This window comes from Palaemon carinicauda, chromosome 42, assembly GCF_036898095.1.
Source record: "Palaemon carinicauda isolate YSFRI2023 chromosome 42, ASM3689809v2, whole genome shotgun sequence".
In the NCBI taxonomy this organism is placed as follows: Eukaryota; Metazoa; Arthropoda; class Malacostraca; order Decapoda; family Palaemonidae; genus Palaemon; species Palaemon carinicauda.
Window position 1 is genome coordinate 12726802 of NC_090766.1, and position 27704 is coordinate 12754505.

The 27704-nt window shown below is 43.5% G+C and overlaps 1 protein-coding gene across 1 annotated transcript in view; it reads left to right on the top strand.

Annotated features, from left to right (window-relative positions):
• LOC137632963 (uncharacterized) overlaps positions 1 to 27704 on the top strand; it is an 84920-nt gene that overhangs the window by 46560 nt on the left and 10656 nt on the right. The window contains exons 3-7 of the mRNA XM_068365097.1: positions 1991 to 2120; positions 10085 to 10241; positions 18188 to 18323; positions 18668 to 18843; positions 23794 to 23959. Coding sequence (XP_068221198.1) covers positions 1991 to 2120; positions 10085 to 10241; positions 18188 to 18323; positions 18668 to 18843; positions 23794 to 23959 — 765 coding nt within the window. The remainder of the gene's footprint in view (positions 1 to 1990; positions 2121 to 10084; positions 10242 to 18187; positions 18324 to 18667; positions 18844 to 23793; positions 23960 to 27704) is intronic.

The window sequence follows — 27704 nt, forward strand, 5'->3', positions numbered from 1 at the left end:
TTATCCCATTACTTGTAATTTGTTCATTCCTTCAGAAATAAACTTGCATGAAATTTCAGGTAACGTGTACAGTGTACTCTTTTGAATTTAAAGAAAAATGAAAGTTAGATCCCAACAGAAAGGAATGAGTCTTTTATGTAAACATCTTTATGGAAAATATTTAAATAGAAAATATAATAATCCAGATTTTAAAGGGGCCAAGAGTTGTGTCTTAATTTTTTGACATCCTTTGGAATTGGTTCCAGTTTATGTAACTCTTAAGGTTTCCTGAGAAACATTGAGATTCTGATTTTTTTTTTTTTTTAAATTTCTAATGTGTCATAGATGTTAGAAGATTAATGTAAAATTTTTAATAGAGATTCGTTGTCTGTATGGTCAAAAGTTATTACCAATCCCCTCTTATCTCACTTCTCTTCCCTTTCACCTTTTTTTGCATGAACAACATTGTTTTGCAGTCTTGCAAGGAGTTGATGCTCCCCTACTCTGTCTCTCACTCTTTCATGTAAGAGTGATATTCATTGCTATTATGGTTAAGGTGCAGCACCCATCCACTCACTTTTAATGTAAGAATAGAGTTCGTCTTTCATGTAAGAATGGCATTCTTGGTTATGGCTAGATGAGGGAACCCACTCACTCCTTTTTCATGTATGGATGCTATTCCTTGTCTTTAAAGCCAAGAGGAGGAATCCAAATACTCTCATTCTTTCATGTATGGATGACATTCTTTGTCATTCAAGCCAAGAGGAGGAATCCAATTACTCTCATTCTTTCATGTATCAATGACATTCTTTATTATTTTGACCAAGAGGAGGCACCCACTCACTTCTACCACCTTTTACTCTTTCATATGTGACTGAAATTTTGTATCACAGCCAAGAGGAGGCACCCCTTTGCTTACTTACTCATGCATAGGAATGGCATAACTTTTCATTATGGCCAAGAAGAGGCATTTATTCACTTACGGTACATTCTTTCATATATAAAATGTCTTTTTTTTTTATCATGTAGGAATGGAAGCACTCACTCCCTCTCACTCATGCACGTATGAATGATATTCTTTGTTATACTTTGATATACTTTTTTAGGTATGAACGACATCAGTTTTCATGGGCAAGAGGAGGTACCCTATTGCAATACTACTTGCTCATTCTTGCTCGAATGACATTCCCTGCCTACCCTCTCACCCTTTAATGTATGAATGTCATCCATTGCTCTTTCATGAATGAATGAATGACATTCCCTCTTTCATGAGTGAATGAATGACATTCCCTCTTTCATGAGTGAATGAATGACATTTGCTGTTCATAAGGCCCAGGAGAAGCTCACACTGGCTCTCCTCTCACTCTTTAGAGTATGAATAAAATTCCTTGTCATTGTGGCCTATTTAGAGTCGAATTTGATTTCCTAAATTTAATAGATCTTATGTAAGGAACAATGTATGCTACTAAACTGTAATTCACGCTGAAAGGTATATTAAAAGTAAAAACAATTAGCAGTATCTAATATTTTAATGTCAATGAATCTAAGCGTATAACAGGTTTATCTACATAGGCATTGCTTAGTGACGTGTTGTTTTGTCCTTAGCTTTTCATCCATTTCCTTTGAGATCTCACATGAGCGTCCAGCATTGTAAGTTACCTTGCTCTAGGTTACATTCCCATTAAAAAGAACACGTCTTTGAAAGCCTTTTAGTTTGCACTGAAATGTTCATGTGTTTTGTGGACATAATTTCTAACAACAATAATGATAGGTTTTTTTTTCAATAAGTACAGTAATTGGAAATAAACATAGCGTATTTACTTAAATTCTGTATTAAAAATGTTGGTTCTCAGAGATTTTTACTTTTAACTTCTTTTATTTAGGAAAGTAGAAATTATAGATACGCATTTTTGTTTTCCCTTTAGAATAATTCATGATGTTTTATCTGAGCTGTAACTATTTTAATACTAAATACTTTATTTCAAATGTGTTTGATTTTTTTTATTTACAGCTAAAGTACCTCACCGGCTGACACTATTTTACATATGCAACGATATTGTACAAAATGCCCGACGTAAGAAAATTCCTGACATGGTTCAGCATTTTGCTACTGCTATCAAAGAAGCTGCTCCTCTTGTGAGGTTAGTACGTGTTTTAGTCTTTTTGTTTAAGGTAGTTTAAGTATGTCTATTGTGGTTGTTATGAAATAAACTTCACCGTATTTAAGTGTTTTTGCATTCACTATGTAACTTTAACCTCTGTCTCATGGTGTATGTTCAGTACTTTCATTTTATCTTCTGGTTTCCCAACAAAGATCTTCCATTTTTTAGTTGATTTACTAATTTTAAGGTCTCTTTGAAAATTCTTCTTGGCATACTATACCTAACCTAATTATATTTGGTTAAAGTCACCATTAATTTTTCAATATTAAACTTACCCGATAATCATGTAGCTGTCAACTCCGTTGCCCGACAGAATTCTACGGGAGGGATACGCCAGCTATCACTATACTAGAAGGGGGTGTACTCACAAGCGCCACCTGTGGCCAGGTACTACAGTACTTGTTGTTGACGCCACCTCACTTTTTCCTCTGTCGTGCTTCCGGCAAGACGTTCTTGGATACGCTTATGATTTTGGAGTATTTTTCACGGTTTGGTGAAGTATTTCTCTAAAATTTGCAGCTATTCGCTATACTAGAAACTTCTATATTAGCTTAGTTAGCTTTTGGAATTAATTTAATTATGGTGACGAAGAGAGTATGAACTCTCTTTCACCTTTAAATGGCCGACCCTTCCCTTAGACGGAAGTGTTGGTGTCTAAGAGAGTATAGACTCTCTTTCTTAATTTTGCTTAACAAAAGTTATAGATTTATTTTATATCTCTCCGCCTTTTATAGGCCTCTTCGATTAACTTCCTTTTATTATAAAATTATTAAAATTAATTTTTATATATTCGACCTTTCCTAATGGTAGGCGGTCTTTTCTTGTACCGAAGTTAATTAACATTGAGCCCGTCATTTCGGTTTTACCTGTTAACATATTATGCTATTTTAATGTTTTTGAAATAATTTCTTTGATAGTCTCGTACTGTTTTCAAAGTTGAACTAACGTTTTGTTTTGTCTCTGCAGTTGTTGACGTTTCAGAACGTTCAACTTGCGCTCTATCGTTACGATAGAGAGAGAATTTTCACGGTGTCACGTTGCAGTAAGAGTAACCGTGTCTAGCGTTTTGTTCATTCTTTCTTAACTTAATGGTTTTAATTCTACAAAGGAACTTTTCATTTTGGGAAATATTTTCCTTTAACAATAATATGTTTTAACGATATATATGATTGGGCTCTTCTCTCAGGTTCTAAGTCAAGAGAGAGAGAGAGAGAGAGAGAGAGATAGAGACGGAGGGAGAAAGAGGAGGATAAACGTTTCGTTCAAGCGAGTAACGTTGTTATCGTTTTTGCTCTTCTCCCTAGTCTCTTTAGGGGAAGAAGGTAAACGTTTCTAGAGTTTTTCTTGTTCTCAAGCTTTATGCGGTGAGAGATTTTAAACGTAGTTTATTTGATCTAGTGTTTAGTCTCTTTCCAGCCACTGAATTATTTATCTTTCATTAGATTTTTCTGTTACATTGTAATTCTGTTTTCGCAATTACTAACTTTTGAGAAAGGATAGAATTGCGTGTTTCAGGTACAAACCACTTAAAGTTTCGAGTTCAGTGAAATAAGTGCAAACAGAAAATCAAAAGTGATAAGTGATTAGCGCAAAGTGTGTCAGTGTTGTGCGTGAGGGTACTTCTGTGCGTGCCAGTCGTCCTCCCAGTCCGGGACCTCTTGCAAGCTCCCAAGCCCAGGGGAGAAGCAATGTCGAAGGGCAAAAGGGTTCGGCAGGCCTTGATCGGCGCACAGAAGTATCCTCGGTGGTTGCGGGCGTGTCTTAAGAGACCGTCACTCCCACCCGCAGACGATTGAGCCCTTATTTTGCTCGTCTGCAGAAGAAATTTCGGGGAGAAAACGCTGGTCTCAGGTCTCTAGACCTCTTAAATGTAAAGTCCAGACCTATGCCAGACGTACGAAGTTAGAGTTCAACAACCCGGATGCAGTCATTGGGTTAGCTCTGACTCTCCTCAGTCTCAGGTGACTGCACACCTCCTAAGAGAGGTAAGGCGATGCCACAACAGACCTTATCGTCTGTTGATCCCAAGACGACTTTGCTGCAGTCCATGCAGTCGCAGCTTGGGGTCTTAATGCGTGAGTTTCAGGCTGAGAAGGTTACACCTCCTCCTGCGAACGCTCCGCCTCTCCGCAGTCCAGTCTGCCAGGCGTACGAAGTTGAGGTTCCTCAGGCTACCTTACCGTGTTCTGAGTTGCCAGTTACCAGCGGTGTGCAGCAACCTCCGCCTCCTCCTGCGAGAGCTCCGCCTCACCGCAGTCCAGTCTGCCAGGCGTACGAAGTTGAGGTTCCTCAGGCTACCTTACCGCGTTCTGAGTTGCCAGTTACCAGCGTTGTGCAGCAACCTTAACCTTTCTTAAGGCAACCTCAGCAATGGGAGCAGGAGTCTTATGCCTTACTTCCTCCGCTTCCGCTTGCGGTTCCACCAGCGAGGCAACAATCTCTTGAGGTACGACAACCTCTTCCATCAATGAGGCAGCCACCTCAGCACTCGCTGCAGCTTAGGCTAGCTCCTCAGGAACCTCAACTCGCGAGACAAGAACTGCGTTCTGCGCAGCCGCTATCTCAACTCTCGCAGCTCACACCTCAGGAACCTTAACTCGTTCCTCAGGAACCTGCTACTGCGCATCCGCAACCCTTACAGCAAGCGCAACTCTTGAGGCAGCAACCTCATGCTATGAGTCAGCCACCTCAACGCATGCATCTGCCACTTTCTCCTCAACTTGAGAAATAACAAATGACAATAATAACACCTCATTACTTTCATAACTTGCATTTGTAATCATATACATGTATGTCTACACAAACATTATGATAATGGAGGTTATTTGTCTTACTTATATAAAAATATATATGTATTCCTTGCAATATATTTTTAACAATATCGCAAAATATGGCAAAAATATCTTCAAAACAAAAATGAATCATGAGTTATGAATGTAAGGTAAATATTATGTTGATATTAAAACCCCATGCAAGCATGCATGAAGCACTCTAGCACTGGTCATGGAATTTCTGAGAAATGTTAAACGCCATGCAACACGCTCTGCTTACCTTACAGCATGCTCTACATACAGCATGCTCTGCATACAGCATGCTCTGCATACAGCATGCTCTGCATACAGCATGCTCTGCATTCAGCATGCTCTGCATACAACATGCTCTACATACAGCATGCTCTGCATACAACATGCTCTGCATACAGCATGCTCTGCATTCAGCATGCTCTGCATACAACATGCTCTGCATACAGCATGCTCTGCATACAACATGCTCTACATACAGCATGCTCTGCATACAGCATGCTCTGCATACAACATGCTCTGCATACCTTACCGCATGCTTCTCAGTCATACATCTTTGGTTGTTGCCAACTCACTAGACTGTCAAGCAGTTTCATAATGTTGCCTTCTAGTCTGCTGCTTTTGCACCATTGAAACCCTCACTGAGAGAACTTAACTTTTCTCGGATATGGTCCCTGTAGATGAGAAAGTGCTTTTCTCCCTCCTTCTGATATTCCCTTGAGGACTCTGTCATTTGGAGAGGAGCCTTTAGCTGCGTAGCCTCCTATGGACTTTTATTTAAGCATAACATGCTTCCAGGGAAGGTAATGGTTCCACTTCAGTCACTAACCCCGTCTGTTACCACACCTGCTCCCATAGACCTTGAGCTGTGTTGCAAGACATACAGTCCAAGCTTAGTCCTTGTTAAAGGATTTTTTGTTTACGGAGTCAGTGTGTCACTGGGAAGACGTTCAACAACCAGCAGAAGTGACTTGTTGTGACGCAGTGCGGCAACCTCAGCAACCCGATAAGGAGTTGTCTGTACGACCCAGACAGTCTAGACAGCTTCGGGTTGTCACTGTACTTCCTCGCTTCCCCATGGTTGACAGTTCACAGACTGTGCAGCAGTACCATGATCTTGTGTCCGGCTCCGTCAGACGACTGGCTTTTAAGAGCTCCCACAAGTCGTCTCTGTCTGGAGATTCTCAGATGGACTATGGATCTGACCAAGGAACTGGGCCTCCTGGTCAATTTTGAAGAGTCTCAGCTCATCCCATCCCAGACCATTGTCTCCCTGGGTATGGATCTTCAGAGTCGAGCTTTTCGGGCTTTTCCGTCGGCCCCAAGGATCTTCCAAGCCCTAGAATGCATCCAGAGCATGCTGAGAAGGAACCGATGCTCAGTCAGGTAGTGGATGAGTCTAACAGGGACACTTTCATCGCTGGCCCTGTTCATCGTGTTAGGGAGAATCCACCTCCCCCCCTTCAGTATCATCTAGCTGCTCACTGGATAAAGGACATGACGCTAGAGACTGTCTCAGTTCCTGTTTCCGAAGAGAGGAGGTCTTCTCTCGCGTGGTGTAAGAACAGCTTTCTTCTCAAGGAAGTCTACCTTTGGCTGTTCAGAAACCCGACCGCCGTCTCCTCTCGGACACATCAGACACAGGCTGGGGTGCGACTTTGGACGGACAGGAATGATCGAGAACATGGAATCAGGAGCAAAGGACACTTCACATCAATTGCAGGAGTTGTTGGCGGTTCTTCTGGCCTTGATAAACTTCAAGTCCCTCCAGCTTAACAAAGTGGTGGAGGTGGACTCTGACAACACCACAGCCCTGGCTTACACCTTCAAGCAGGGAGGGACTCTTTCGTGAAGTTGTTCTAGATCGCAAGGGACCTCCTCATCTGGTCTAAAGATCGAAAGCTCACGCTGGTAACGAGGTTCATTCAGGGCGGTATGAATGTCATGGCAGATCACCTCAGCCGGAAGGGTCAGGTCATCCCCACAGAGTGGACCCTTCACAAGAATGTTTGCAGCAGACTTTGGGCCCTGTGGGGTCAGCCAACCATAGATCTGTTCGCTACCTCGATAACCTAGAGACTCCTATTGTATTGTTCTCCGATTCCAGACCCAGCAGCAGTTCACGTGGATGCTTTTCTGCTGGATTGATTCCATCTCGACCTGTATGCATTCCCGCCGTTCAAGATTGTCAACAGGGTACTTCAGAAGTTCTCCTCTCGCAAAGGGACACGGCTGACGTTGGTTGGCTCCGCTCTGGCCCGCGAGAGAATGGTTCTTAGAGGTACTGCAATGGCTGGTCGACATTCCCAGGACTCTTCCTCTAGGAGTGAACCTTCTACGTCTACCTCACGTAAAGAAGGTACACCCGAACCTCCACGCTCTTCGTCTGACTGCCTTCAGACTTTCGAAAGACTCTCAAGAGCTAGGGGCTTTTCGAAGGAGGCAGCCAGAGCGATTGCCAAAGCAAGGAGAACATCCACTCTCAGAATCTATCAGTCTCAAGGGGAAGTCTTCCGTAGCTGGTACAAGACCAATGCAGTTTCCTCAACCAGTACCACTGTAACCCAGATTGCTGACTTCCTGTTATATCTAAGGAAAGTAAGATCCCTTTCAGCTCCTACGATCAAGGGTTACAGAAGTATGTTGGCAGCGGTTTTCCGCCACAGAGGCTTGGATCTTTCCACCAACAAAGATCTACAGGACCTCCCTAGGTCTTTTGAGACCTCAAAGGAACGTCGGTTGTCCACTCCAGGCTGGAATCTAGACGTGGTCCTAAGGTTCCTTATGTCATCAAGATTTGAACCTCTCCAATCAGCCTCTTTTTAGGACCTCACATTAAAAACTCTTTTCCTCGTGTGCTTGACAACAGCTAAAAGAGTAAGTGAGATCCACGCCTTCAGCAGGATCATTGTTTTCACATCTGAAACGGCTACATGTTCCTTGCAGCTCGGTTTTTGCTAAACGAGCTTCCTTCACGTCCTTGGCCTAAGTCGTTCGAGATCCTAAGCCTGTCCAACTTGGTGGGGAATGAACTGGAGAGAGTACTTTGCCCAGTTAGAGCTCTTAGGTACTATCTAAAAAGGTCTTAACCTTTACAAGGACAATCAGAAGCCTTATAGTGTGCTATCAAGAAACCTTCTTTTCCAAGTTCTAAGAACTCAGTTTCTTACTATTCAGGCTTCTGATTAGAGAAACACATTCTCATCTGAAGGAAGAAGACCTTGCTTTGCTGAAGGTAAGGACACATGAAGTGGGAGCTGTGGCTACTTCAGTGGCCTTCAAACAGAGCCATTCTCTGCAGAGTGTTATGGATGCAACCTATTGGAGAAGCAAGTCAGTGTTCGCATCATTCTATCTCAAAGATGTCCAGTCTCTTTACGAGTACTGCTACACCCTGGGACCATTCGTAGCAACGAATGCAGTAGTAGGCGAGGGCTCAGCCACTACATTCCCATAATCCCATAACCTTTTAACCTTTCTCTTGAATACTTTTTATGGGTTGTACGGTCGGCTAAGAAGCCTTCCACATCCTTGTTGATTTGGCGGGTGGTCAATTCTTTCTTGAGAAGCGCCGAGGTTAAAGGTTGTGATGAGGTCCTTTAGTATGGGTTGCAGCCCTGTATACTTTAGCACCTTTGAGTTGATTCAGCCTTCCAAGAGGAACGCTGCGCTCAGTAAGGAAGACGATCTTATTAAAGGCAGAGTAACGGTTCAAGTCGACTTCCTTACCAGGTACTTATTATTTCATTGTTATTGTGGATAACTGATTATATGAAATACGGGATACTTAGCTATCCTTTAGTCTTGTACACTGGTTTTTCACCCACCCCCCTGGGTGTGAATCAGCTACATGATTATCGGGTAAGTTTAATATTGAAAAATGTTATTTTCATTAGTAAAATAAATTTTTGAATATACTTACCCGATAATCATGATTTAATTGACCCACCCTTCCTCCCCATAGAGAACCAGTGGACCGAGGAAAAAGTGAGGTGGCGTCAACAACAAGTACTGTAGTACCTGGCCACAGGTGGCGCTTGTGAGTACACCCCCTTCTAGTATAGTGATAGCTGGCGTATCCCTCCCGTAGAATTCTGTCGGGCAACGGAGTTGACAGCTACATGATTATCGGGTAAGTATATTCAAAAATTTATTTTACTAATGAAAATAACATTTTTATCTCGCAATTATCAGGATTGATCATTGACAAAGAAATTCATCTCATGCAGTGCATCAATCTTGTTTTTATCACTTGAATATCCTTTAGTTAAACTTGATTCAAGTAGATTGTAATAAAAGAAAGATCATTATGCATTGAAAAATTAATTGAGAATAATGTTGCTATTGATACATACATACATATACCAAGGCACTTCCCCCAATTTTGGGGGGTAGCCGACATCAACAAAGAAACAAAAACAAAAAGGGGACCTCTACTCTCTACGTTCCTCCCAGCCTAACAAGGGACTCAACCGAGTTCAGCTGGTATTGCTAGGGTGTCACAGCCCACCCTCCCACATTATCCACCACAGATGAAGCTTCATAATGCTGAATCCCCTACTGCTGCTACCTCCGCGGTCATTTAAGGCATCGGAGGCAGCAGCAGGGCCTAGTAATGAAAGCAAAATCATTACGCATTGAAAAATTAATTGAGAATAATGTTGCTATTGATATCAACCTATAAATCGTATATGGTTTGGTGTTGGTTTTATATCTGCTCTAGACCACTATCTAGTATCATGTAATCAAGCTGCTGGTAACTTAAAAGGTCCTGTCTGATTAAATTGAGATATTCTAACCCTTTTACCCCCAAAGGACGTACTGGTACGTTTCACAAAACTCATCCCTTTACCCCCATGGATGTACCGGTACGTCCTTGCACAAAAATGCTATAAAAATTGTTTTTTCATATTTTTGATAATTTTTTGAGAAAATTCAGGCATTTTCCAAGAGAATGAGACCAACCTGACCTCTCTATGACAAAAATTAAGGCTGTTAGAGCAATTTAAAAAAAAATATACTGCAAAATGTGCTGGGGAAAAATAACCCCTTGGGGGTTAAGGGTTGGAAATTTCCAAAGAGCCTGGGGGTAAAAGGGTTAAGAAGCATTCACATTACTAATGAGGATACCTTTTATTGCAGAGATGAAAAGATTCGTCCAAAGATTATCCGTATCTTCAACATATGGGAAGAGCGAGGTATATATGATGCAAAGCTCATCGCCGAATTTACTGAAATTGTGGAGAACGTTGGCACTGTTAATGCATCTGAAAATGAAATTGTTCTATCAAGTTTCCAGGTACAGTAAACAACTCTCAGGTTCAATTTGTTGAATGAAATTTTTATGATTTTTATGTTTTTATTATAATAAGACTTTGTTCCGTAACTGGAATACAAACCACGCTATTTAATAGTGGTATTACTTTCAGCGTAGCTGAAATGACGAGCCATTAATTTTTAATGAGTGTTTACTACCCACACCGCTAGTTAGCGAGGGTAGAGGAGGGTAACTTGCTACCCCCCCCCCTCTCACACACCTGTGCTTGAGCTCACTTTGCTCTCGGCTCGGATGGTAGTCGGACGTGTCCGCTTTCATCCTCGCCGTCATTTGGGAGCCATTAATGCTTTTGTCTTTTTCTTTTTCTAGTTCTGTTTGTAAAGTTGGCCTCTGCGATCATGCGCACCTGCCCTGGATTTCCCGACCCCCTCTGTGGAACAGTCATGTCGGCGGTCGAGACTGATCCTCACGTCCTTTGTCCTTCTTGTAGGGGCCAACGGTGTGATAGTAACAACAGGTGTAGGGAGTGGTCTACCTCCCAGTGGGAGAGGTTTTCGCGGTGACGGAAGAAGTCCAAACGGGATATTTCTCCTTCGAAGGTTTCTTTGAAAGGAGAAAAACCCAAGGCCTCTTCTTCTGTTGCCCAAATCTCCTCCTAAGCTCCCACTCGATCGGAGTGGTAGCGTAGACCGATGCACTGTTTACCAACCTCGGGGCTCGAGAGATGACGTTGCTTCCCCTAGCGAAGCAGCTCCACCTCTTCCCCCGGGGGAGGATATGTCACTAACCTCCCTTTTTCAGCTTTGGTCCTCCTTGGGGCTTACGGGTTCGCCCTCCAAGGAGGTTTTGCTTAAGTACATCCGATTGGGTGCCACTGTCAAGCAATCGCCGTCACCGGCAGAGGTTGATCCTCTGTCTCTTGTCGACGTTGTGGTGTCAGAGGTATCCAATGCGGTATCACCCATCACCTCTGCCTCTTCAAACCCTACGGTAGCTGACGGCTTAGTTTCTCCCGTCGCTGTTCAACCTACGAGGGAGAAAGTAAGTCCATCGCCAGTCTCTCCTGCTGGTGTTTCTTCCCCTCGGGGGAGTTCACTTACAGAGACTCCTCTTCGGAGGACTGCAGAAGGTCAGCTTGCTGACTCTACGGCCCCCAGGGGGCACATTCGTCGGAAGGCTCGCCTTCCTCTTCGTCAAAGAGGCTTTCCTTCACCTGAGGTGAGGAGGCGCCTCTTTGATTCAACACCTTCGATGCAGTCTACCGCAGAAGAGCCTTGAGAACAATCATCTATCACTGTTCCTGCATTGGTCCTGGACCTTTCTGCAGATCGTTCGCGATCTCCTTCAGTGGAAGGTCGTCCTTTTAAAGGACACGTCGACCTTCCACGCGACAAACCTGCCGACCTGCCGTCAACCTTTTTACATAGGCCTAACAAGGCTTCACCTGAGCACGCCCAACAAAACCTGACGAACGCTCTTTAGTAGCTCGTCAGGCCCCATCTCTAAAACCTATCACAGGGCATCAAGGGCGTATGCGCCAACACGCGCATACATCCCAGCAGGAGCATCATACATCCCAGCAGGAGCATAGCTCCATCACGCGCTATGCATGCCCTCACGCACATATGCGCCCACGTTCTCCTGCACGCCATGTCTTGCCTGAGCCTAAGCGCAGACATTCCCCTAGGCACCCACGCCCAGCTGCGCGCCAGAACTCACCTACGCGCCATCAACCTCATGCGCGCCAGCGCTCTCCTACGCGTCAGCGCTCTCTTGCGCACCAGTGCTCTCCTGCGCGCCATCAGTCTCCTGCCCGCCTGCAAACGCGCCCAACAGCTAACTCTCCTGCGCACCAACGATCTACTGATCTTGGCGCTGCTGGGAAGTCAACAAAGCTGGCTTCTCCCACGCGCCAACGAGTACCGTTGCGCCAGCGCTCGCCATCGCGCCAGCCTTCTCCCGAATGCACCCGCGAGGATACGTGCGCGCACTTGCCTATCCTCTCCAACGGATTCGCGTCAACATTCTATCACGCGCCCACGCACCTCACATGTTTCAACTTCACGCCCGCGCGCTAGGGATCTCTCTCCTGCATGCACACGCCCTCAATGCATTGATCCTGCGCGCCCGCTCGCACGTGTATGCACCAACAGTCTCCCGCATGCGCACTCATGCCTCCCGCACGCACTCGTGCCTCCCGCACGCACTCCCGTGCCTCCCGCACGCACTCCCGTGCCTCCCGCACGCACTCCCGTGCCTCCCGCACGCACTCCCGTGCCTCCCGCACGCACTCCCGTGCGCCAACAGTCTCCAGCGCGCATGCCCCGGTATTCTCCCTCGCGCGAGCCCCATTATTCTCCCTCGCGCGAGCGCCAGTATCCTCCCGCGCACGAGACTGCTGAACTACGCACGGCAAGGTAGCCATCACCTCATTCCCCTCCCCGCAAGCGCATACCACCGCGCATTGTGGAAGAAGGGAAACAACTAGAGGGTCCAGGATTCCAAAGCCATCACAGGTGAACCCACCAATGATGAGAACTCCTCCCAGGGATCCTTCAATTCCTGTCCCTTCAAAGGGTGTGTCTGACAGTGCATCTGTCAGCCAACAGCCCTGGTTCGGGGCACTGATCAGAGCCGTAACGCTGGCTTTCAAGCTTGTCTTCTCTGAATTAGGGCACAGATCCATGGGTGCTTCTACCCCTTTGAAGAGAAAAAGAGGAGTTCCAGACGCGGTAACTTCCCTAAGGGCGAAACTGACTCCACGCAAACCTTCGAGGCAGGTTCCTTCTTCCCCCCAGACATCCTCTCCTTCCCTTTCGGACGAAGATTTCCCGTCCCCAGGGGAATCAGTGAGGAGAGATTTTCCCCCATCGCACCAATGGGGGGAAACCCCTCCTCGCACTGAGGCGTCTTCTCAATCGGAGGTTGAAAGGAACCTGCCTTCCTTGTCAATGTTGGAGTCCTCCATCCTTTCCAGGAAGGAATCTAAGGATTCCAAAACATTGCCGAAGTCCTCTACTATAATTAGGATGGAGCCAGCTAGCCACTCATGGAACGTCCGTGAATCTCCCCAAGAAGAGCCTTTGGGGACAGAAGGAGACTTCGCTGCAAGTCCTACATCAGGAGGAGACCAGCAAGAGTCGGAACATGCATTTTGGCAAGTTCTGACTCTAATGATGGCTCTCAACGGGTTTTCCTACCCAGAGATCCCTCCTCGAGAGGGCAAGGACACGGTCTTGGACCGTGTCTTTGGTACTCAGAAACCCTCCAAGACCAGTGCAGCACTGCCCTGGTCTCAAGGGGTTAAGAGTACCAGGGACAAGATCTCTCTACAGCTCTCCGAGATGTCCTCCTCCAACCGTTCCAGTGCCACCAACAAGCTCCTCCCACCTCCTCCCGTACAGTAGAGGAGGTACTTCGAGAACCTTAAGGAGCTTTGTTTAGCTCTTCCTCTTCATCACTAGTTGGAAGACCTTACCAGGGGAGTCCCTCTTGAGAGAGACTCCAACCGGCAGGTCTCGTTCTCGGCAGCCAAGATCCTCAACCAGGAGAACGTTGCGAAGTGTGCTATGCAAGCCACTTCGTGGCTCGATATCTGGTTGGGGACCTTAGGTATCCTGATACGTTCTGAGGATTTCTCCAAAGAACGTACCAGGAAAGCTATGGAGACCTTTCTTCTTTCGGGTACTCGCACGATCGAGTTTCTGGCCCACTAAGTCTCGAACTTGTGGGGAAATACCATTCTGAAATGTCGAGATGCAGTAGCTGAGAGATTCCATCAGAAGGTCCCTAGCACCGAGATCAATACTCTCAGACATTCCTCTCTAGATGGATCCATCTTGTTCAAGCCTAAGGATGTGGAACATGCCGCTGAGAGGTGGAGGAAGTCTCATCAAGACTACCTTCTGCATAGAGCTTTAACATCCAAGCCCTATAAGTCTCCAGCACCACAGCAGTCCTGTCCAGTCAAGACCACTAAGACGACAACAGCAGCGAAGACCTTGGTGTCTAAGCCCTTTCCTGTCAAAGAAACGAAAGGCAAAAAGTTCTCCAGGGGAGGCAAGAATCCTAGAGGGAGCAGCCGAGGCCGCAAACGCTAGGATAGGCAGTCCCCCTGCATGTCCACCAGTGGGGGGGATGCCTACAAAGTTGCTCAAACAGGTGGAAGCAACTTGGGGCCGATTCCTGGACAATCTCCGTGATCAGTCTAGGATATCGCATCCCGTTCATAACATCTCTACCTCCCCTGACGACGAATCCAGTGTCATTGAACTCCCTTGCCATGGGATCGGCAAGGGGGCAAGCCCTTCAGGCAGAAGTCCAGACCCTGTTGAAGAAGGGCGCTCTTCAAGAGGTCCTCGACGGATCTCCAGGCTTCTTCAGTCAACTCTTTCTTGTAAAGAAGGCGTCTGGAGGCTGGAGACCAGTCATCGACCTCTCAGCTCTGAACAAGTTTGTCAAACAAACTCCGTTCAGCATGGAGACGGCGGACACAGTCAGACTAGCAGTAAGACCGCAAGACTTCATGTGCACACTGGACCTAAAGGACGCGTACTTCCAGATCCCAGTTCATCCGTCTTCAAGGAAGTACTTAAGATTCAGCCTAGACAACAGAAAGTACCAGTTCAAGGTGCTGTGCTTCGGTCTCTCCACAGCACCACAAGTCTTCACCAGAGTGTTCACCCCAGTATCATCTTGGGCACACAGGATTGGCATCTGTCTCCTCCGTTATCTGGACGACTGGTTAATCCTAGCAGACTCAGTGTCAACCCTTCTTCAATACCGAGACAAACTTCTGAGACTGCCAAGATCTGGGGATCATGGTAAATCTCAAGAAGTCTTCACTGCTTCCCGCTCAAAGACTGGTATACCTAGGCATGATTATAGACACCACTCTCCACAAAGCCTTCCCATCAGACGACAGGATAGCAAGGCTAAGGAAGGTCGCAAGACCTTTTCTCAGACTAGAAGAACTTCCAGCCCAATCGTGGTTACGTCTCCTCGGTCACCTTTCATCGCTGGCCCGTCTAGTTCCTAATGGTTGCCTCAGGATGAGATCCCTCCAGTGCCGACTCAAGTCCCAGTGGAATCAAGCGTACAACTCCCCGGACATCCAGATCCCCATGGGACCGGCGGAACTGACGGATCTCCAGTGGTGGGTGGCAGACAAGAACCTACGAAAAGGAGTGGATCTTCTCGTCCTCCCCCGGATTTGATGCTGTTTTCGGACGCTGCTAAAACAGGGTGGCGGCCCACGTGCTGCACCACACGACCTCAGGCCTGTGGTCAGAGTCAGAAAAGTACCTCCACGTAAATCTCCTAGAGATGATGGCCGTCTTTCTGGCCCTTCAACAGTTCCAGCAGTACCTGGCAAGTCACTCTGTGGTGGTGATGAGCGACAACACCACAGTAGTGGCCTACATAAACAAAAAAGGAGGTACCTTTTTCGCAGCAACTATCCCATCTAGCAGTAGAGATACTGAGATGGGCCGCAATCCACTCGATACCACTATCGGCACGCTTCATTCCGGGCAAAAGGAATTTGCTCGCCGACAACCTGAGCAGAGCATCTCAGATAGTGAGTACCGAGTGGTCTTTGGATCATCTAGTAGCCAACAAAGTCCTGACTTTGTGGGGTTCTCCGACTGTGAACCTCTTCGCAACGGCTCTGAACTTCAGGCTCCCGTTGTACTGTTCCCCAGTCCCAGACCCCAAGTCTCTCTGGCAAGATGCTTTCCAACAACGGTGGGACAACATCGACGTTTACGCCTTTCCCCCCGTTCTGTTTGATGAGGAGGGTACTCAACAAGACCAGAACTTCGGTCAATCTTTCAATGACCCTCATAGCTCCGCTATGGCATCACGCAGAATGGTTCCCGGACCTTCTGCAACTCCTAACGGAGCCACCAAGAGAACTCCCTCCACGACACAATCTACTCAAACAACCACTTGCCAACATCTTCCACAAAGCCGTGGGTTCACTACGGTTTCACGCCTGGAGACTATCCAGCATCTCCTCTCTGAGAGAGGATTTTCGCAACAAGTTGCGATCAGGATGTCTGGACACCTGCGAAAGTCTTCAGCAGCTGTCTACCAGGCAAAGTGGAAAGTCTTCTGTGGTTGGTGTCGTGGAAGGGGTATCTCTCCACTCGATGCCACTATTCCAACAATAGCGGAGTTCCTCGTGTATTTGCATGAGGAAATGCGCCTTTCAGTCTCGGCAGTGAAAGGCTATCGCTCAGCCTCAAGTCTCGCCTTCAGGCTGAAAGGAATGGACATTTCCTCATTGCTAGAACTTTCTCTACTCATACATAGTTATGAACTTACCTGCCCTCAGTCGGAAGTGAGACCTCCCCCATGGTACGTGGTTCGAGTTCTCAGGTCTCTTAAGAGACCTCCCTATGAACCATTACCCCAGGCATCAGATAGCCACCTAACCTGGAAGACGGTATTCCTGCTAGGTTTGGCCTCGGCCAAGCGAGTCAGCGAACTTCATGGTCTCTCGTATGACATCGCCCATTCAAGGGGATGGGGGGAGGTAACTTTCAGCTTCGTCCCTGAGTTTATTGCTAAAACTCATAATCCAGGAGTAGCGGATCCTCGATTCGACTCCTTCCGGATTCCTAGTCTCCGTACTGTAACAGATGACCCAGATTATCTTTTACTATGCCCAGTAAGGAGCCTGAGGCTGTACCTCAAAAGAACAGCCGCAGCCCGTCCTTGTGTGCCAGCACTATTCGTCAGCACAGGAAGGACTAAGAGGAGGGTCATCAAGAACACCATCTCTGCATGGATTCACAGGGTCATTGACCTGGCTCTGAATCCAGACCCCCCTCCGTCACGTCGCCCCAGAGCACATGATATCAGGGGCATAGCTACGTCCCTGGCCTCCAAAAGAAATTTTTCAGTGACGCAGGTTCTTCAAGCTGGGGTGTGGAAACGTCAAACAACGTTCACATCCCACTACCTGCAAGACGTGACTCACAGGAGACTCGATACGTTCTCTATTGGTCCTGTGGTGGCTGCACAACAGCTGGTTTAAAACCTCAAGCTCCTTATTGGACAAGTAGCAGAAGGTTGAGGGCATTGTTCTAGCGGGGTGCAGGGGCTCCTTATTTCTTGGGTGCTTAAACACAGAAATAAGGAGTCCCCGGGCAAAGCCAAAAGCCAGACTGGCTGGGATGTCCACCCTTCCGAATGGGTGAGTCACCCCTATTAAATAGCGTGGTTTGTATTCCAGTTACGGAAAAAATGACAAATTCGTAGATAATTTGTATTTTTGTTAAGTATACAAACCTTAGCTATTTAACCAAACTTGCCCGCCAGCCCTATCCCCCTTGAAGTCCTACCTCCAAGCAAAGTGAGCTCAAGCACAGGTGTGTGTTGTGTGTGTGTGTGGGGGGGGGTAAGCAAGCTACCCTCCCCTACCCCCGCTAACTAGTGGTGTGGGTAGTAAACCCTCGTTAAAAATCAATGGCTCCTCATTTCAGCTACGCCGAAAGTAATACCCCTATTAAATAGCTAAGGTTTGTATAGTTAGGAAATATACAAATTATCTACAAATTTGTCATATTACAGTTAAAATCTCACCCCTCCTTCCCAGTCCTAGGCCTAAGGATGAAGTAGGCTATAGTGTGACAGGCTTGTGGGTGTGGATTTCTCTTTTTGCAGCCTTTCATTAATCAACTATCTTATTAACACTTCAACGACCGTTCCAGCTTGCTCTGAAGTTATTTCCTATTTTAAAGTACTGAAGTTTGTATAGATAGGAAAATTGCAAATGATGAAAAATTATTTATTTTTAGGACTATTTTTACTCTATTTTCAGGTTTAATAGATTAAGGAGTAGGAAACTAATTTAGCAATATATTGTAGTACTAGGAAAGTCGTACCATTATGTCTAAATATTTTTGTTTACAGCATATGTTACAATACTAAATCTTTCTAATGAAAATATCTGTTTACAGCCAGTGCAGCTAGTCGAGGGTATACGAACAGTTGTTGCCCTAGAAAAATCTACAGAGTCACTTCGAAATGATCTCAGAAATCAAGATTTCTCTCTTACGGATGATGAAATCAATCAACTTAGACAAACAGTTAAAGGTAGGCTATATGCAGACCCATTAAATTGATTAGATATGTATTTTGTCTTTCTTTTGTTTATGAGATAAAATAAAATATGAACATGGCTTTGCTTATATGTACTATGTTGGATTAATTTTTTAGATTATACAGGAAAATATAAAAATGTTTTGATTAAACTTTAATAATGGGAAAATGTTGGCAAAGAAACATACATATAATAATGTTAACCTGAAATGCAAGCAGGCTTATTTAAGGTTATTAGATAAAAAGGATTAAAAACTCTGTAGGTGGGTTTTATTTATTTATAAGCATTTATCATCTTATTAAATGTTACTCATGGTAATCTTTATATCACTTGACAGAACGTGGGACTAGTAGAGAAAGAATGGAAGAATTTGAAGAAGCCGTTGTAGCTCTTGAATGCTATTTAGCATCTGTGCAGAAAGAAATAGAAGAACGAACGCAAGTCGTTACTTTACTTGAACAGGCTGAAATCTTCTATGAAACACAAAGAGGGGAAGCAAAAATGGTTGCCAATGTAAGTTTTTGTAGTTTTATTACTGATCGTTTTGCTTTTTTATTTCTTTAGATCCTAATTTCCGTAGTCATATTATAAATCAGTGTTGTAAAGTGATTTGTTCCTACACGAATAAAAGCCTTTGTTCTGTATATAGGAGAATGATAACAGCGAAGCTGGAGTACTGCCATTGAAACTTTAATGATGAGGTGTCAACAACAAATGACTGAAAAACCACTTTGATTTCAGCCGTTGGTGCGAACGAATCTTGTGACAGTGTAATCTATGGTTGTTGATCACCATTTCAGCATCCCTGAAATATCAATTACCTCAATGGAGTTGCTGTTCTTAGATCTCCGGGCCTGATAGTTTATTGCCATCCTGGCAGTCGAGTAAGAGTCTGGTTTCTACACTTGACAAAGGATCTTGTGTACCTGATAGCACAAGCCTGTCTCCTCACCCCAGTGATCCTGCTATTTCTTCTTTAACCGTGGGATTACCTATGGAGAAATTGAAGGTGTAATGTAGTCCTTTCAGTCTGTTTCCATGGCCAGCCTCCAAGTGGCTTCCTGGATCGATGAGAAGGCCTGTGGTTTTACCTATTTCACCACTATTTCAGGATTTGTCAAATCCTGAGACGTTGGTGAAGTCCACCTAGTTGGTTCTGTACCATGCGAAAGCTGTGACCTTCATGACACACCAGTCAGCTAACCAATAGACCATCTGGGTCCTGAAGAGGAGCGATGCAGTTTTTCCTTTTATTCTCTAGGCAAGTTGGACAGGTGACAACAACGATGTCAATGAGCACCCATGTCTTGGAGGCGACGTCTGTCTTTCCTTAGAATGACATATAGGCATCGATGGAGAAGTGGAGGAAGGCTAACCATGACTCCCTCATCCACCATACAGTTACCTTTATAGATCCAGGCCCTTAAAGGGAAACGAGTCTAGACTTCCCGCTGCCTCCAATGGCTGTTCAGGACTTCCAGTTGCCTCTTTTTCTAGGCAAGTTGCAGACAGTGCTCCACCCTTTCATGCCCAGCCTTGCTATTTCAGGAGGGCCTGTAGAGATAAAAAGGGAGGAAAGGAACACTGAAGTCAGCAGTCCCCGTTTTCCAGCTGCTACAAGTAGATTGGTGGCTTCCTGGTGTTTTACACCCATGTTCCAGATCCTAGGGTTGTATTCAAAGATGCTTTTCAACACCCTTGGGACAATCTGGATGTGCGCTACGCCTTTCTTCTTTCTGCCTGATTTGCCAATTAATCAACAATGTGCTGGTGACATCGAGCATCAGAATGACCCTGGCCGCGCACCAAATGGCATCCAGATCTTTTGATGCTTTTTATCTAGGTGATAAGAGAACTACCCCAAGGGCCCACTCTTTTCTGTCAGCCTTACCTTCAGAGGTACCACCAGTGGCTCCTTAGAGTCGCCTGCACTTCATGACTGAATACGTGGACATCTTTTGCAATTGGTGTTGTAGAAGTGATACCTCTCCGTTCTGAACCTTGGAGCAGTTAACCCTTTTACCCCCAGGCTCTTTGGAAATTTCCAACCCTTAACCCCCGAGGGGTTATTTTTTCCCCAGCACATTTTGCAGCATATTTTTTTTAAATTGCTCTAACAGCCTTAATTTTTGTCATAGAGAGGTCAGGTTGGTCTCATTCTCTTGGAAAATGCCTGAATTTTCTCAAAAAATTATCAAAAATATGAAAAAAAAAAATTTTTATAGCATTTTTTTTTGCAAGGACGTACCGGTACGTCCATTGGGGTAAAGGGATGAGTTTTGTGAAACGTACCAGTACGTCCTTTGGGGGTAAAAGGGTTAATTGTGATTTTCACGTCTTTCCTCTCCAAGAGAAGCCTTTCTCAGTCTTGGCAATATAAAGGCTATCACTCAGCATTGGTCTTTAGACTGAAGGACTTAGAATTTTTTTTTTTTTGCGGGAACTGCCTGTGCTCATGAAGAGCTCTAAGCAGTCTTGCCCACTCCAAGACTTAAGGCCCTCCAAGTGGGATTGTGACCTGTGTTCTCAAGTCTTATGTATGCCTCATGTAAACCGTTGAGATGGGAATTAAAGAGAGATCTGACTATCAAGACTGTGTTTCTGCTAGCCTTAGCTTTGGCAAAGCAAGATGGCAAACCTCATGGCATCTGATTTGACACACATCATTCCAAAGAATGGTAGGAGATCTTTTACTTTTTCCCTAAGTTTGTAGCCATGACTAAAAATCCAGTTGTTCATAGTATCAGGTTCAAGGCCTTTTCCATCTCTTCTCTTCAGGAGGCATTTAGAGGGAATCAGAATGGCTTGCCTCTTTAAGGGCTCTGTGGCACTATCTTAAAAGGATTCTGCATTAAAGGCTTTAGCACCAGCAAGTGATTGTGAAGAACCTGTCAGTGGCCTATGTATTTAAAGCAGGAGTCTGAAAATACCAGACAACTGTTAACCCTTGTACCCCCAGGCTATTTGGAAATTTTCAACCCTTAACCCCCAGGGGTTATTTTTTTTTCAAGCACATTTTGCAGTATATTTTTTTTTCAATTGTTCTAACAGCCTTAATTTTCATCATAGAGAGGTCAGGTTGGTCTCATTCTCTTGGAAAATGCCTGAAGTTTCTCAAAAAATTATCAAAAATATGCAAAAAAAAAAAAAATTTAAATAACATTTTTTTTGCAATGACATACCGGTACGTCCATGGGGGTAAAGGGATGAGTTTTGTGAAACGTACCAGTACGTCCTTTGGGGGTAGAAGGGTTAACTTCTGTTACCTAAGGGATCATACCCACAAGTCTTACCTTTGGACTTGTGATTGCTGTTCAACTGTTTGTGTAGCCAACTTATCTCCCTCTTGAGGCTAGAAGCATCTTCTCCAAGAGCCTTTTCAGCATAACCTCTAGGAGTGTCTTTCAAGCTTTAGAAGTTTTTAATTCCAGTAACCCTTTAGTTTTAAAGGTTTAGAATAGATTTTTATTTTTGAACTGAGGTATAACAGTTCGATTATGTTGGGTTCCAGCATGTGTAGGTGTGTCTGGGAATGAGAAGGCAGATTTACTGGCAAAGAATGCTGCATCCAATTTGCTACCAAGAAGGTATCCCATCCTCTGTAATGGTTTCGTACCTACCATTAAGAAATTGTTTTATAATAATTGGCCACGGCATTGGGGTAGACTACAGAAATAAGATGTGAGAAATAATAACAAATGTATATCTCCTTGGAGGTATAACTTGATGCCCTGAAAGTGAGAGACCTCTTTCTGTCATCTCCGCATTGGTCACGTTCGGGTGACACGAGCCACATTGCAATAATTGTTTGGTACCCTTGACGGTGAGACATTTATTGATTTTAGTACCAAAAGAAATAGATATCTATAATTTGAGGGTCGAGGTGAGGATCGAGGGTTCATCCTTGCCAAGATTCTCGGTCATGATATGTCGTACCATACTAGTGGTATTTTTAAATTTATTTCAGAAGCAGGTCTTCTGAAAGCTATTTAACTGTTAAAAGGAAATTTTTGCTTTTATTGTTTTAAATTGAATTACCATTCATTTATTTCTTTATAACTAATATCGGCGTCAATGACCTTAGTTGTCAGGATGCCAGATAACTCCTAATCAATCAATCTCTCTTGGCCGTCATGAGCTGAACCGGATGTTAGACGCAGTTAACCAAGCAACCTTTCAGGGGGAGAATGGATTGAATTAATTCAAACTCCTTTCTTATATTAGCTACGGATACATTCAGACATATCTAGTACGGAGATATAGGCTCTCCTGTGACCTAGTACCATTTATTATTATTATTATTATTACCTGCTAAACTACAACCCTAGTTGGAAAAGCAGGATGCTATAACCCCGGGTGCTCCAACAGGGAAAATAGCCCAGTATGGAAAGGAAAGAAGGAAAAATAAAATATTTTAAGGACAGTAACATCATAAAAAAAATATTTCCTTTATAAACTATAAAAACTTTTACAGTACATGTAGAAGAGCAATAAGACAGAATAGTGTGCCCGAGTGTACCCTCAAGCAAGAGAACTCTAACCCAAGGCAGTGAAAGACCATGGTACAGAGGCTATGGCACTACCCAAGACTAGAGAACAATGGTTTGATTTTGGAGTCTCCTTCTCCTAGAAGAGCTGCTTATCATTTATTCTGGGTATGGGTATAACCATGGTGAGAGAATGGAAAATGGCTGTCTGCTAAAGAAGGTGATGAATGCAAGAGTTGATGGGAGAAGTACAAGAGGAAGGCCAAGGTTTGGGTGGATGAATGGAGTGGAGGAAGCTCTGGGTGATAGGAGGATAGATGTGAGAGAGGCAAGAGAGCGTGCCAGAAATAGGAATGAATGGCGAGTGATTGTGACGCAGTTCCGGTAGGCCCTGCTGCTTCCTCCGATGCCTAAGATGACCGCGGAGGTAGCAGCAGTAGGGGATTCAGCATTATGAAGCTTCATCTGTGGTGGATAATGTGGGAGGGTGGGCTGTGGCACCCTAGCAGTACCAGCTGAACTCGGTTGAGTCCCTTGTTAGGCTGGGAGGAACGTAGAGAGTAGAGGTCCCCTTTTTTTTGTTCTATTTCATTTGTTAATGTCGGCTACCCCCCAAAATTGGGGAAGTGCCTTGGTGTATATGTATGTATGATGGGTATAACCTAATGCCTGTGGCATTCCTATGCCTAGACGTGTGGAGTTTGTTGGAGTCATGACCTTTCTTCCTCTGCGCCTTCCGAAATAAAGCAATGTGTGGTCAGTCTGATCAATAGAGTTGTATGAAAAAAATTATTTTGTAAAAATAGTTTTGTCATTTAATTTTTTTTCATCTGGTGACTTTATAGTTGACTTTTCTAGGTGTTTCTTTCCAACATTGTGCTAATTTAGAAATTCATTTAGTGATAATAATGAGATAAGCATTGTAGGTATATGTGTCATTGTAAAGGAAAGTTACTAATTCTGTTTCTTTTCACAGGCATACAAAAGTTTTGGTAACCGTGTGAAGACATTAAAGACAAAATTATTAGAAAAAATCAAGTCGCTCCCAGATCCTAGTCCCGTACCTTCGCCAACTCCCGATGCTCCCTCGCCTGAGAATAGTGATGATGAAGACTTATCTTTACCAGATGCTGCTCAGCCAGGTAATGTATCTTATTTATATTTATTTTTGTGTAAACTAAGAGCAAATATACTCAATTTTTTTTAATGAGGCGCATTTGCACCGACTCAGAGCGGTGCCCTTTTAGCTCGGAAAAGTTTCCTGCTCTCTCATTGGTTAGAATTATCTTGTCCAACCAATCAGCGATCAGGAAACTTTTCCGAGCTAAAAGGGCACCCTTGCGGGTCGGTGCAAATCTGCCTCACTAAAAAGAATTGACTATATTTCACCTTATATCTATGTTTGTGCTTACAGTATTGTCATTTTTTATGAATCATTTTTGTATGTCATTCATTACACTTGGAAAGGGACTGTGTAAAATTGTTTCCCATTGTATGGTGAACTGACCAAACATTTTGTGATGTCTTATAGATTGTTATTCAAATTTTGAAACCTATTAGGTAATTTTACCATTTAAATGAGGCCTAATTGTTGGTACAAAATAATTATTTTGTCTAAAAACTGTTAATATGAATTTCATACCATTGCCTGATGTAAGGATTGGAGGTTTCAGTGAATCTCTCTCTCTCTCTCATAGTCTGATTTGTTTTCTTCAGTTATGAAGTTCAGACTTTGTAATTTCTTGTATAGCTATTGGTCTTTTATTATTTTTTATTATGTTCAAATACTGTTCTTCTTATTTACTTAAGATTGGCACTGCTGCACACTATATTACTCCTGACTGTTTTTATCCTAGCGGATTTCTTGCTTTTTGGTTTTGGTGTCTTGCATTTTCTGTTTATCTAGTAACTTCTTAAGATGCTTTTGTAAGCTTGAAAGGGTTGCTATGCAAGTCATGCCATATGCACATGTTTAGAGAAGAGTGCCTGGACTAAATCTTCTAGAGACAAGAATGGGTATAAATTAGGAACTCTTGGGTCCTAGATATCCTTCATTGCTGGTCTTTTCTGAATTTATAATTAAATTCACCAAAACTCAGAAAGCAGTTAACCTAGGCTCCAAAACCCATTCCCGCAAGCTCATCACAGCTACGAACTCTTGAGGAAACTTGTATGCCAGTTTTATAGCTGAGAAACTGAGTGAGGATGACCTGAAGAGGAGATGATGTTTGAGTGAGAAAGATGTCAGTAATAGACAAGGGGGGGGGGGGGGGTTATATTTGTCAAATGGAGCATAGATCTAACGGAAGTGCCAAAGGAAAAATGGAAAAAGGATAGCCATGGGTTTATTTCATACCAGAGCTTCTGCCTTTCATCCTTAATTTAATATGTGACAACGTATGATACTTTGCTGGCCAGTGACAAATAAAAAGACGTAAAGGATTTGATCCTCTGAGCTAGCATTTACTTGGTCTTTACACCTTATGCGTTTCCTTCCGGATATTCAATGTCTTCTCTCCATGTGGTATCGTGGATTGACCAGTGATTGTTTGTGGTGATGAACTTTGAGAGTTTGAGGATGTTAGTAATCTGTAGGATGAAGCAATGTTCTGTATGTTAGTTCTGTCTGGAGGAAAGGCTCACACTTTCATCCCTCACCAGACTTTAAACATGTGGGCAAAGTTTGTTTTAAGGAAAATGGGATGCAATGTACATGACTTCTCCCAACAATTGAGCTCGTAGAATAGCGACACTCTTTGGAACGGGGTCGTCCTGAACTGTTTCCTAAGAGTGATGATACCGCAGTGTAAGAGTTCGAAAGGATTGACTGCCGAGACCTACTCATCCACTTGAGATAACTGCTGGGGATTTAGGCCTCAGTATATACTTATATAGAACTATATATTTTTTATTGCTTTCAATTCCTTAGTTAAACAAAAGATTGATGTGACTGGTATTCAATTGACAACAATATTGGGTTAATTGTAGATGATGGGTTTGTATGAAAAAGGAATTAGCTTTTGTGAGATCTTGTACAATACTTTGCATTTGAATATTAATTACTTTTTAGGAGAATATTCTTCCAGCAAAGATCTGGAATAATTCTGGATATGCAATTCTGTTTTTATGGAATGTGCCCATTTTTTATTGCATAATTTACTAGTTTCGTCATAGTGTTTACATAATTTGAAATAATTTAGAATAAACTTATTACTGTGTGTTTGAGTAAGAACTGCTGTTAATGCTTGTCCTGTTTGTATTAGTATCATTTCAATATATTTTCAAATTTAGACAGAAAGCAAGTAGAAGTGCCTGATAAATGTATTCTTTTTAACTTGGTTTTTGCATATATTGTAATATTAGAAATTTCTTTTTGGTATCTGAAATACTTGTTTTTCAATATTAAACTTAGCCGGTGATTATATAAGCTGCAACTCTGTTGCTCGACAGAAAACTCTACGTTAAAAATCCGCAGCGATCGCAATGCAGGTAGGGGGTGTACTTCAACAGCGCCATCTGTCGTGCAGGTACTCAGTACTCAATGTAAACACAGAACTCAATTTTCTCTCTGTCGGGCTACCGGCAAGACCTACTAATTCGCTGTTACTACTGGATTTGTTTTCACAACTATTTGGTGAAGTACACTATTCTAGTTTTGAGCTTTCGCTATGCAGGTGTTTTATCTTCATCTCAAAACTTGAACTCGTTTTGGATAGATTTATTTATGGTGACAAAGAGAGTATGGACTCTCTTTCACTTTTAAATGGCCGACCCTTCCCTTAGACGGAAGTGTGTTTAGGTTTGTAGTAATTTTGCTTAACACGTTATAGATCTATATATTTTATATCTCTCCGCCTTTATTAGGCCTCTTCGATTAACTTTCCATTTATTATAAACATCTTAAAATAAATTTTTATGTTTTGTTTATATGCGACCTTTCCTGATAGTAGGCGGTCCTAACTTGGAACCGAAGTTAATCAACGTTGAGCCCGTTATATCGTATTTAGCCTTTAAAGAATTTAAAACTTTTTAAATGTAATGTTTTATGAAAGAATTTCTTTGATAGTCTTCGTACTGTTTTCAAAGATGAACTAACGTTTAGACTACGCAGTTGTTGACGTTCAGGACGTTCAACATGCGCTCTATCGTTACGATAGAGAGAGAGTGTATCACGGTTTCACTTTGCAGTAAGAGTAAATCGATTCTGACGTTTTGTTTATTCTTTCTTAGCTTAAATGTTTTAAATTCTAAATTAAAGGAACTTTTTATTTGGAAAACCTTTCAGTTTTTTCCTTTAGTCAAATAACATGTTTTTTTGACGATATATAATTGGGCTCTTCTCTTCTCTTAGGTGCGAAATCAAGAGAGAAAGAGAGAGAGAGATAGAGACGGAGGGAGAGAGAGGAGAGAAAACGTTCTGTTCAAGCGGGTAACGTTGTTCTCGTGTTACTCTCGTCCCTAGTCTCTGTACGGGGAGAAAGGTAAAACGTTTCTAGGTTTTTATTCTTGTCCCCAGGCTATGTGCGGTGAGAGATTGAAAACGTAGTTTATATGAACTAGCGTTTAGTCTCTTTCCCAGCCACTGAATTTTTTATCTTAATATATGTTTTCTGTTTTTTTGCTAGTATTAATGAGCTGCATTTTACGACTGATTTCGCAAATACTACCTTTTAATGAAGGGTAGAATTGCGTGTTTCAGGTAGAAATCAGTAAAAGTTTCGATTTCAGTGAAATAAGTGCAAAACAGAAAATCGATAAAGTGATATGCGCAAAGTGTTACAGTGTTGCGTCCGAGGGTTCGTCTGTTCGTGCCTGTCGTTCACCTAGTCCGGGACGTCTTGCAAGCTCCCAAGCCCAGGGGAGAAGTAATGTCGAACGACTTATGGG